This window comes from Pleurodeles waltl, chromosome 1_2 (genome assembly GCF_031143425.1).
Source record: "Pleurodeles waltl isolate 20211129_DDA chromosome 1_2, aPleWal1.hap1.20221129, whole genome shotgun sequence".
In the NCBI taxonomy this organism is placed as follows: Eukaryota; Metazoa; Chordata; class Amphibia; order Caudata; family Salamandridae; genus Pleurodeles; species Pleurodeles waltl.
In genome coordinates this window covers 599,601,759-599,614,555 of record NC_090437.1, presented here as the reverse complement: position 1 = coordinate 599,614,555, position 12,797 = coordinate 599,601,759, and the positions used below count along the sequence as shown (strand labels likewise).

The following is a 12,797-nucleotide window of genomic DNA, read 5'->3' as shown; positions in this document are numbered from 1 at the left end:
TAGTGTTTTCATTAAGTTACTTTGTGTGTTGGAACAAATACTTTACACCTAGCACTCTGAAGTTAAGCCTACTGCTCGTGCCAAGCTACCAAGGGGGTAAGCAGGGGTTGGCTGAGGGTGATTCTCTTTTACCCTGACTAGAGTGAGGGTCCTTGCTTGGACAGGGGGTAACCTGACTGCCAACCAAAGACTCCATTTCTAACAAGGTTCTAACCTACACTAACATGGAGTAAAATGAGAAAAGGCAAAGGTGCAAAGTGCATTAGGCCAAATCAGTTTATAAGGCCTGCACACATGCAAGGCTCCCTTAAACAGCTTTGGCAGCTAACAGGACCTGCAGGACATAAAGACTAAGAAAATGAGCGAGCCAAGGAGTAGGGTCACGCAGGCATATTTGCAAGTCTTGTGTACAGGTCCGTGTATTCATCTAAAAATGCAACCACTGCAGTCTCAAAGATGGCAAATTCTTTTTATTGGGCAATTAAGTTTTGAGAGTTGTGTCCTTTACATTATTTGGTGGACTAGAAATTACTAATGCATTTTTTAATGTATTTAATCTCTCTCCTTCCTTACCAGGAAATCCCACGGATGCCCCTCTGTCGCATGCTGACTCGATTCTTTAAACAGAGGAAATCGAATCACTGGCTTCCTTTCCATGCTACACAAGCCCATCTTAGGTCAATTCGCTGTAGCCCAATCCATTTTCTCTTCAATATTCTCTTATTTCTCCTGCACTCATACTTCCAAGCATTTACCCTTTAACCTCCACCACACAATTTCCCTCTGCCTAGTTTATTTTTTTAGAAGATACACATTGATATTTATTTATTCGTTTCAGTAGCTTGTGATTATCGATAGGATTTTGTTCTTTTGACTGACTGCCACACATACATTCGGCACTGGGTTGGTAATGTAGCATGGAAAGAATTAGGGCAATTCAGGAAAGCTGAAGTTTTATTTAGCAGAGTGCACCTATGTACTGAGGTCCCAGTGACAATCATCTAGTGTATTATATTTCCAAGGCCGTATTATCATTTCACTGCAATTATCTTGTTTTTCAGTAATAGGAAATTATATTAAAGTGCTGTAAATTTCTGCTATGCGACTCTATATTGCACGAGAGGTAGCAGCACGCAGACAAAATGTTCCTTAATACTGGAAACATTTCACAAGTTTCAGTTCCTGGAATGATGGCAAATGCTGACATTTTTGTCTTCTACTCCAGTATCCTTCCATATCGTACAGAGAATGGAATAAGTCTTTTATACACTCCTCCCAGGAGTACTGTTGTAAGCAGTACTAGTCCACAAATAAGGCCGAACGCATAGCGAGGTCCAAGGTGAGTGTACGTCTGACTGATGAACACAGGGCCCAGAGTGCGTGCTCCACTTCCAGATGCAGTCAGCCAACCCATGTATAGCCCCTAAAAGAAGAAAAGGCCCAGTGTCACTGCTGTAGTTTATGTACACAAGGATACAAAGTACATGAAGTTAGATGTGAGAGAACATTCAGTCAAATGGCCCCACGACCAAACGATGTTATTCTGTTAATGTATATCAGTCCGTACTAACAGACTCAGTGCACATGGCTTCCTTACCTGAGGCTTGGGTCCTAGAATTTTCGAGTACAGCGTGTATGACATGACGTTGCACACTGGATAACCCATGCCTATCAGTATGTCAGCACTGAGGTACTGTGCCAAGTGAATCACCGGGGTGTACTGACACCAGGACTGTACAGCTGGGCATCCTGTGGGTTCCAAAGTATGATTGGTTGGCGGGTCAGGGTTCATCTCCCAGACAGCTGGATGCCGCACCCCAAGCATGTTTTTAGGAACCGAAGTATTCTTTATATCTGGACAAAGGATAAAACAAATCCACCATGTGTCAGGTGCCCACCACAAGATGCACTGAAAATGAATATATTAGATAGACAGGTTGGCTTTACCTTCCCATTTTATTTTGGGAAACTGCTGTCCCCAGGGCAGTAAGATAAAAAACCCAACAAAAATGACTGCCAGTCCTCCAAGTAGGATAGCACGTTCTCCAGTTCTGTCAATAAAGAATTAATATATGTGTTAATTAAGGGATCACCTTAAGAGAGAGAGCTTCAGTAATACGTTCATTGGGTAACTGTTCACATTGAACATGCCTGTTAACCACAAAGGCAATGCACGATCTTTTTTGGACAACCTCTCACTATGTAAATAAATACAGCATGAAAATATGTTTTATGTGGATATCAGGAAAACGTGTCATGGATCCAGACCTTTTAAACCTATGTAGGACAGCCCTGCATAAGGTAGCATAGTGCAAACTAGCTACCTTCTCTTGCCTGCAAAGCCTAAATTATTGGCCGAAGGACAGACAAAGCCTATTAATACCACAAAGGGTAAGCACATGCCAAGAATGGAAATCACGATTCACAGAATCACCCGAGAACCTAGGGTCAGTAAGACAGAGAAAGTGGAAGGTGATCTGGCAACGGGACAAAACGGCGATGGCAAGACAGATCTACCAACCGTGCAGCAAGTGCAGTGGGGCTGGGGCCTAGAGGGTGAGAGGTGCCCGCTGCACCCTATTTCTGTATTTCTACCTCTGTCCGAATGGAATTAGAAGGGGGTTGCATTAGGGCCGATGGAACCCTTGCTACGGCACTGGGCAATGCACGCGGAATAAAAGGCAGTAAGTAGCATGCGGAGGTAGAGTTAAGAAAACTAGTTTCATACAGACAACAGAGGAACAGACCACACTTTAGGTCAGTGGTGACACACGGGGTGACCAGTGGGGGAATGTGATCAGGAGCAGCGATCATCCAAGTTACAAACAAATGTTACACAACAGTCCACCTACAGATGGGTACATTATTTTCCTACCTGGTAATTAGGACCAAAATATGGTAAAGGAATAAAATATGACATAGCCAGGCAGAACCCACCACTCTAGTCAGGGCAAGTAATTTACACACCAAAGATAACCTGAGCTCACCCAGCTTGGAGCAGAGCAGTGAGGCTTATACTCAGAGGCAATGTGTAAAGTGTTTGCACAACACACACAACCAAAATACACCACAGAGAAAACTCCACAACCAGTTATACAAAAAATAAACTGTATTGCACAAACACAAAACATCATAGACCAAGATGACATGAATCAGTAATATTGTGCCAAACAGGCACTTGTCAGACATTCACCATCATAAATGCAACATAAGGGAAAACATTTCCATCTTGCATGTGTCATAAACAAAACATAACTCTCCCCTTGCATATGTCATCATATATCCCTCCCTCCCGATGCAGGTACTGTAGACCTTGAAATGCTCTTTATCACAACATAGCAAAAGGGCAAAATAAATTACCCTTGGTCATATCGCACAGCATACAAGGAATATGAGGAATTGAAACATATTAGTGAAATGTAGAACTAAACACACCTACGCAAAACCTCAGCGTGTCTGCGCTTCTTCTATATGAGATGCAGTAACTGGGACGCACTCCGACCCCACAGGAGCTCTTGCTTTCCTATTACAATGAGTGTGGTAAACAAAAAGGAGCTGGCAGGCACAGGACGTCTGTCGAGGTTTTCCTCCCCGTCCTGCAAGCCGTATCCTCCCCGTCCTGCAAGCCATATCGGAATTGGCGCCCAAGAAATGCCCCCACAGCTAGGCGTACCAGTCTCCTCTCAAAAAGATATGCAAGGACACGGGGGAGGGCTCAATACACCTCTGAGTGTGGTGCGGCTGCCTCCATGGAGCGACTCCGCTCCTAATTGTGCAGCACAAACACGGCCTCCACCAGCCAGGCGGGATGCTTCTCCGTCAGGTCTGCCCAACAGCGTCTCTGCTGACGCTGGTGACAGCCTCCCGAAACTCGGTGGAGGAGCAGGGGCTTCCAACCACCGCACAGCAAGGGAGAACAGGAAGGTGTCAGTTGCGTTGGAGACCTCTTCAGGTCTCGGGTGGTCCTCCATCGTGGTTTCCCCTCACCTGGGTGGACGTCCTAGAATCGGAGCACGCTGTCCATGCGCTCCTGGCAACACCAAGGGTAGCGCTCCCCCTTCTCTCCGGGCAGAGGGCCTTTGGTCAGCCCAGACTGAAGAACCCGCTCTGCACACACAACTCCCTCCCAGGCTGAAGTGCTCAACACGTGCTAAGGAGCCATCACAAGGGAAATTAGACAACACGCTCCCATCACTAATCAGGGGCACTATCCCAGGGTGAACAGGAGCGTGCTCCCGTCAAGTTGAGGTGCAGCGCTGAACTTGCACTAGAAGCAAACATTACAGCCACACAGGGGTTAGGAGAGCCCGCAACCCCCAATCCCTGGAGAACTGGGGTGCCTGGAGATGCAGGGAGCTAGTAACAGGCCAGCACATCAGAGTAGTGGTAGGCAAAGAGGCAGTACTTCTTGTGTCTTAGCAGGCCAAAGGTCAGCACCGCAGCAGGACAGTCCTAATGGCTGTTCCTTCCAGCAGCATCCGGGAACAAGCCCACGCAGTGTCTCTCAGTGTCCCAGAGTTTCAACTGGGATCAAGTCAGGAAACAGGCTGGCAGCAGGGCAACAAACAGATAAGCGATCCAGTCTTTAGGGCCACCCAGTAGACACCAGGCAGCAGGACAACAAAAGAAGAGCAGGCCGGATGAGTCCTTTGTGCAGTCCCTCTGGCAGAGGTTCAGTCCCAGTTCCACAAGCGGAAAAATCAGGGGACTACAGCCCCTCTGCTTATACTCAGAAAAGCCTTTGTTCAGGGGGTAACTTCAAAGGGACCCTTTCAATTGAAGCACAACACCTGTTCAACCCAGCCCTGTCTCCAGACATCAGTAGCGGGTAATCAGTCCATTGTGTTGGGGCAGGACACAGTCTATTCACAAGTAAGGTGTGAACGACCCTCCTTCTCTCCAGCCCAGGAAGACTATCAGTATGCAGATGCCTCTTCTATCACACCTAACCCTTCCTGTGTGATGGCTGTCTAGAAAGTATGCACCAACTGGAGCTGTCACTCTGCCTCAGATGTGGATTGGAGTCAGGCTGAAAAACACTAGAGATATAAGCACAGAGAAATGCCCACTTTCTAAAAGTGACATTTCTACCATGGTAATAAAAAATCCACCTATACCAGTGGTTCCCAAACTGTGGTCCGGGGACCCCTGGGGTCTGTGAAGCCTCCTTAGGTGGTGCACAACTGCTTAGAAAAAATTAAATAATATTAAGTGTTTAGGTCCCCAGCTTTCAGTAATAACTCAATAGGGGTCCCCGGTTTCCAATAATGATTCAGTGGGGGGTCTCCGAGTTCCAGTAATGATAAAGTGGGGGTCCACAGAAGTCAAAATGTTGGGAACCACTGACCTATACCAATAAGCAGGAATTTCCACTACCATTCCAAACATACTAAACAAGCCCCCGCTATTCCTCATAGATCAGCAGGTACCACTTAGACATATGTCAGGGCATTTCCAATTAAACCCTATGAGAGGAACAGCACTCACACTAGTAGAAACTAAATAGGCTGTTTGTCACTACTAGGACATATAGTAAAGATATATGTCCTTCCTTTTATATACACAGCACCCTGCCCATAGGACTGTCTAGGGCCTACCTTAAGGATGACCTAGGTGTAACAAAAAGGGAGTTTAGGCCTTGGCAAGTAGTTTGACTTGCCAAGTCAGTGTGGCAGTAAACTGCACATGCAGGCCCTGCAGTGGCAGACCTGAGACATGTTTGAAAGGCTACTTCTGTGGGTGGCACAATCTGCACTGCAGGCCTGTTGATAGCATCTAATTTACAGGCCCTGGGTATATGGTATACCACTTTACAAGGGACCTACATGTAAATTAAATAAGCAAAACAGGTGTTAACCAATTATACCAAGTTGTAGGGGAGAGAACACATACACTTTAGCACTGATTACCGGTGGTAAAGTGCCTAGAGTTCTAAAGCCAACAAAAATAGGGTCAGAAAAAAAGGAGAAGAAAGACAAAAGGTTTGGGGATGACACTGCAGAAAGGGCCATTTCCCACAGGGTCTGATTAGGGGACTACTCCAACAATAATATACACCCATATCTCGTGTAATCGTAGCAGGAGTCAGTGTAGCTAATTAAGAGGTCAACCTTAAGAGTTTAGTACATAAAAAATTAAAAAGGCAGGAGCTCCATGATTCCATAAGCCAGAAAACATATGGTCCACATACCAGAGTTCTTCACTCAGTATTATGGAAATCTTTATTACAAATCACAGACTTAGGTGGTATATAGATTCAGTACAATAAGCAAAGGTCCCTTCGTAGGATATGACATGATTAGGCCAGAGGAGCCCGTCACACTCCAAGATGTACAGCAGGCAAATGATGAGGAAGGAAGACAGCTTTGGAGTGGAAGTTTCGATACATTTAAGAAGTTGCAGTCACCAAAATGGCTGACCAGATATTTAGATTAGAGACACAGGGGCAAACATTACCAACACTTGGGAAAGCAACGAAAGCTGTGCTGCCAACAAACTGTTGAGAATTCAGGGGTCACCCCAACACATATTGAAACAAGACTTTTATTGAGCAAAGTGGGAGCTACGCACTACAAGAATTTGTAAATAAACAGACTCTTCCAGATGTGTTAGCTTTCACCCTAAGGAGAGACACACCAATTAACTGTTGAGATTATTCCGTGTGATGCAGGAGTGGTAATACTTATACTGAGAACTGACAGTGGCGTCATTCAAAGCTTAAATGTCCTTTGCTAATTTGAGCTCCAATTCATATTTGGGGTCCTGGATAGACAATACAGGGCCAGGCATTTTGAGCTTAACAAAACAGCTATACACTGAACTAACAGCTCAAGTGAGGACTTGAAAAGTAAACTGAAATGAAAAGGGGAAACAGGCAGGCATGTTCTGCATCAGCAATGTTCTCCTCCTTGGTAACAGACCCAGGGGCTTGCTGAAGGAGGAAGAGATTCAATGATAAGGGCATAAATGTGTTTACAGAGCCCAATGTGATCTTGCAATAGGCAGAGAGCTTACTCCTAACTGCTACTGACCTTGTGGAGAAGACACCACTGATGATACAGATAACACAAAAATATGATGAACTATAAGGACTAGGCATCAATAAAGCCAAATCGAACCCTTTCCCTTTTGGTGCAATAAAAGGGTGAAACAAAAAGCAGCAGACGCAAACATGCTTACTTATAAAGGGGGCCTTGAAAAGGTTGCAATAGTTAGAAATTAATATGTACCACTCAGAGGAAGACTGTGAAACGCAACGTCACATGGGCAACTAGCCGCTTACAAACATCTTGAAATTTCTTCTGAGATTATCAAAAGTGGTAATAGGACCAACTGTGTAATATAAAATAGGGATTGTCTCCTGCCTTCTTTCTGTTTTCAGAGGATTCTGGATGACGTGGTTTCCAACATCTCTTAAAGAGATGAATGCAACACTGGCCAGGCTGATCTGTGAAGGCAAAGGGACGAGAGTAATTTTCAAAACGCTCAAACTCAAGAATGGGAGAAGAGGCTTCAGGGAATCTGGCTAAACAGATACTTTGGGCCTCCCATTGGCTGAGAGACTGAGACAACCTTGAACAGTGTGTGAAGGACAATAGGAGGAATTAACTAGACTGCTGCTGGGAAACAGAGAGACCACCTTTCTCTGATGTTCATCCCAGGGTGGTGACAGTGGTCAGGTGTAGTACAGATTGCTCCAGGTCTGAAAAGTTCATAAGCTTTGTATCGTACAAGCTCCACTTTGGTCAAATAGATTAATAAAATGGTTGGGATGACAAGGACGACCACATATGAAACAGTGGTAGATATGTGTCAGAATTGGTAGCATGCTGGATTGGGATACCATTTACCATTTATTTAATTGTTATTAGCCTATCCGGCCTTAACAATAATCACACAATAGATATCAATCCCTCGAACTCAATAAAAATCACATTAAATAAAACATCTCAATAAAAGGAACTATGCTTGAATTTTTGATTTAACATGTGCCAAAATGTATCCAATTTACCATGCATTATCGTAAAACCTGATTTGACCATAATTTACATAAAAACTTAAATTATTCTAGAAAAACATTATGAGTCTAATATTTAAAATGTCTTATTATGGGACGAGTCATTTGGGGCCTTGCATTGCCTTCCAGCCATTTAATAAAAGCCCGAGGCCTAACCCAGTTTACACTACCCTGCACCGATTTCCCAAGCTAAATAGCTACGGGATAACATAGGCTATTGTGCCTGTGCCAACTGTAGGTGCATTGATAGACGTAATTTCCATGCTTCCAAGATATAAGTTGAGACCTTTGTCACAATGTATTTCTCATCTGAACACATACATAGCGCTTCCGCCTCCTTGCACTTCCTAACTCCGGAAGTTCTGAAAAGTGGACGAAGGTACAATTTACGGAGTCTGAGCGTAAAGTGGCATAGTAAAAGGAAGTGGGAAAGTGTTTCCGGACCACCATGAAGGCATGGACAACATTCTAAACTACCCGGAGGAGCGGATTGCCATCTGTTGACCACCGCTGTCACTGGTAGTGTGCCCATACGGAATTTAAAGTAGAGAGCCCTTTTTTCCTCCGGATAAATACTGTCTATGAATATTGCTGGTTTAAGCTCTTGGTTAAACAAAATATACCGCTTGAATAAAGGGCTAAATGACTCGCACATAATCTCTGTCTTTCGCTCCCAATATGCCTTATTTATGACAGCTAGACTAGGCCTTCCGATTTTTTCTGGATGGAGCCAAAAGTCATCCTGGCCGATAGCAGCCAGGATAGTTGAGATATGTTTGAACCAGGGCAGTTTCCGATGGTTTTGCAGCTTCATGATATCCTTAAGTACGTCTCTGAATGGTTTGAGAGCCTCTTTTGTCCAAATACGGATCCAGTATCTTACTGGAGCCAGAGCGATGTAGTCCTCAACCTTTCTCATCTGTAGATCAATTCTTATTGCGTTCATTGGTGTAGCATTACCTAGACAAAGTAATTGGCGTAAAAATTTGTTCTCGGTTACTTGTATTGATGGAATCTTTCTGAATCCCCAGATCTCTGCGCTGTAAAGTGCTGCGGCTCTTGCTTTTGTTTTGTATGCAAGCAGTGCGGAGCTCACGGAGTGATTGCCTGTAGCCTTTGCAAATCTGAGTACTGCTCCGGCTTGTTGGGCCAAGGAAATTCTGCTTTTGTAGATTTGTGGTTTCCATGTCTGTTTTTCATCTAATCTGCAGCCCAGGTAATCATAGGTGGCCACTCGGGCCAAAGGCTTATTATTTACCCTAAAAGTCGATTGCAACGTCTGTTTTTGGTTGAGAATCATAAACTTTGTTTTCCCCTCATTGATTACCATGCTCCTTGAGGTACAGAAAGATTCGAAGCCCCTAAGTAGACCATGCATTGCTATCTCTGTTCTTGCCAGTAATACAGCGTCATCAGCAAAGAGCAAGATAGGTATACTTTCATTGGCTAGTTTTGGCACGTCCAGATTTAATTCCTTCAAAACTTGACTTACTTTATTTATATAACAATTGAATAAGGTTGGGGCCAAAACGCAGCCTTGTTTTACACCTCGCTCAATTGGAATTTTGGCCGTATAATCATTTCTCGTAGAATATCTGACCCTGGCAGTGTTTCCTGTATGCAATAGAATTAGCAGCCTTAAGATTTTTCCCTGTATGCCCATGTCCGACAATAGCTGCCATAATGTTTGGCGATTTACGCTGTCGAAGGCTGTTTGGAGATCCACAAAGACCAGGTATAATGGACAGTTTTTAAGGGTGGCGTATTTAGCACAGATCATGTTTATCTTAAAAAGTTGGTCTGTTGTACTTTGGCCTCTCCTAAAACCAGCTTGGTGTGTTGATATTAAATCTCCGTCCTCTAGCTATTGGTCTAGACGCGACTGAATCAATTTGGCAAAAATCTTTCCAACACTATCAAGCAGTGAGATAGGTCTATAATTGCTCACCATGTCCCGAGGCCCTTTTTTGTGAATTGGAACGATTATTGATTCCTTCCAAGAAGGAGGGATTACCTCGTAATGCCAAACACTGTTGAATAGACGGGCTAGAGCAGGTAACCATAACGTTAGCTGGTTACGGTAAGCATCTGAAGGGATGCCATCTGGGCCTGCAGCCTTATGCGGCTTTTGAAGGAGGATAACTTGTTTAATCTCTTTTTCACTGAATTCCGGTATTAACTTCATTGCACGTGGAATGACGTGGGCTACTTGCGTGGAATTTGTGCTGGAAAATTCGTTAGAGACTAGTACATTCTGGGTTCCGTTTACCGATCTAAAAAGACAATTTGAAGATGCTGCATGGGTCTTTTGAAGAGGAAATACTTTGCTTAATCTTTGATTTCTGCCTCCCAGCCCTTGAGTGAGGATGTTTGGGTTAATGGTCATCCCTGGTTCTGTCTTGGCCACTTCCTGATACAAGGCAGTAAAGTGCTTTACCCAAAGTTGAGGGTTAATATTCAGTTCTAGGTTTTTCGGGGGGCCTTCGCATCCCCACCTGACTATCTCCCAAAACTTTTTGGAGTTCCCTGCCGTTATTGCTTGCAGTAAAGTTTTCCAAAGTTTATGTGGAAATATCTTCCTTTTGTATCTTAATAATTTTTTGTACTGTTGCCTACATCCATGAAAATGTTGCTCGTTGGAATCATTCAAGTGCCGGTTCTTCAGTGCTTGTGATAAGGTCTTTTTTAGCTTTAAACACTCTTCATCGAACCAGCCCTCCATCATTTTAGGATTGATTTGAGGATGCTTGATCTTTTCCTTTTTTGTTTCCAGTAGCAAATTATTAAAGTTATGCAGGAGGGGTATAGCGTCATTATCTGATGGGTTTAAGAACGTGCTAAGTAATGACAACCAGGTTTGGCTGGGAACACTCATATAAGGTTCATCCTCATTTGACCTTAATATGTTTTTCCTGTTTGGTCTCATAGTTATTGTTAGGCTATTTCCGTTGAATGGAGACTCCGCCTTCCCTGGGCTCGTGTCCGGATGGACTATCTCCATTAGCAGTGGGTCGTGATCACTCTCGATTCTGTCCCTTATTTCCATATCGATGACATAATGCCAGGCTTCGATGTTTATTGCCATATAGTCAATTATGCTTTGCCTTTTTCCAGTTCGAAAGTTAGATTTAAAGGTTTTATCTGACTTTGTTCTCCCATTTAATGTGCGAAGTCCTCCTTCTATTAATGCTTCAAAGATTAATTCTCCTTTCTTGGAGTCATTACAACGTTGGATAAGAGGCGTTGGGATATTCCAAGCATAATCTTCCTCTGCTACTTGTTCGTCCCAGAGGATAGAATGAGGTTTAGTGTTGAAGTCACCACATATCAATAAAAAGGTTTTACAAGGTTGGAGAGAGCGATTGTTCGTGTGACCTGGTACTGGGTTCCTCCGATCCATGGTTCTTTTGTTTAGGATATGTTCTTTAAGGAGCCGCACCCCTGGCATAACTTGAGCCCGGCTGATAGGTGGGAAGTACACATTTACTATTTCGAGTGACCATTCCTCGTATTTGACTGCGAGCGTCTGGATTCCCTTGCTTTGTACGGTGTGAGTTACTACGGAGTTCCTCAGTAATGAAGTTCTAATCCAAATACTCAGACCTCCCGAGGGTCTTCCTTTTTTTTGCTTAATTGCAGGTGAGTGGAAGGTGGCGAACCCATCTAGGTCAATAGCATGAGTAGACCAAGTTTCTTGGAAGCAGCTGATGTCTTGATTGGGATACACTTAAGACAATCACAGAGGCAAGGAGGGAACTTTATATATGCATACACACATGAAGTTTTATTTATTCAGGTTTGTAAACATAGCTAGATCAAGACAAGGACACACACTGGAGACACAGATGATTTAAAAAGTGCAGGCGATAATGGAACTCGAACATTGAAGGAAGGCAACATCTATCATATCTCTTAACATAAGTCACAGACTAAGATTGGTGCAGGGCTAGGTTAAACTAAACATAGTTTAAATACCTTAAGAGTACATACCTCATGCCAATGAACCTGCTTAAAAATCAGCCAGCTATCTCGGATCAGTGTCCTAATAGTCTACTGATTGATGTTGGGTTCTTTCATACGGTACTGGATTATGTGATAGTTTGGAACTTCTGGTCTAAGGTTCATAGGAAATAAACCGAGGGAGAAAACCCAACTAATATGCATATTGTGAGTGGACTTCAGACCGTAGAGGGACAAGGAGAAATGCATAGGTTTATAGCTTTACCTCACTTCTGGCAATGCCTTCAGGCAGCAAGAGGTATGTAGGATGGGTGCAGGATATCAAGACGTGTGATGAATGAATAAGTGACGGTCAGAAAACTGATTTGTTAAGCTGGTCTTCTGAGTACAGGAATGGAGAATGCTACTGGAAAAATGAATCCACAACCTAATAAAAAAGCACCACAAAATGATAGGGAAAATCAATCACTATAGGGATAGCTACGAAAAGGGATGTGATAATTATTTAAGGAACAATTTTTACAGGTCAAATCTAAATTTTGTTGATTATAAGCAACGAGGTAATGGAAACATTCCTGATACAACAGTATCACTTGGGGCAGTCAAGCATAATATAAAATACGATGGTCAAACTGCAGCAAGATTTGCTATAACTGTTATTAAATAACATTTTATAACTAATATACCCATAATTTGACTTTAAAAGACTCTCAATAAAATAGTTTTAAATTGGTTTCCATCACTTCAATGTTTTTTTTTTATAAAGCAGGCAGTGCATACTTCATATGGCCACTATGGCCTACATGGTGCACTATTTCTC

General features: G+C 43.4%; 1 protein-coding gene across 2 annotated transcripts in view; it reads right to left on the bottom strand.

Annotated features, from left to right (window-relative positions):
* Window positions 1-455: 455 nt before the first annotated feature.
* MFSD8 (major facilitator superfamily domain containing 8) overlaps window positions 456-12,797 on the bottom strand; it is a 243,487-nt gene continuing 231,145 nt past the window's right edge. For both annotated transcript variants that reach the window (XM_069242303.1, XM_069242309.1), the window contains 3 exons: window positions 1,948-2,051; window positions 1,598-1,854; window positions 456-1,423 (listed from right to left, as the gene is read on the bottom strand). In XM_069242303.1, coding sequence (XP_069098404.1) covers window positions 1,217-1,423; window positions 1,598-1,854; window positions 1,948-2,051 — 568 coding nt within the window. In that variant the 3' untranslated portion in view covers window positions 456-1,216. The remainder of the gene's footprint in view (window positions 1,424-1,597; window positions 1,855-1,947; window positions 2,052-12,797) is intronic.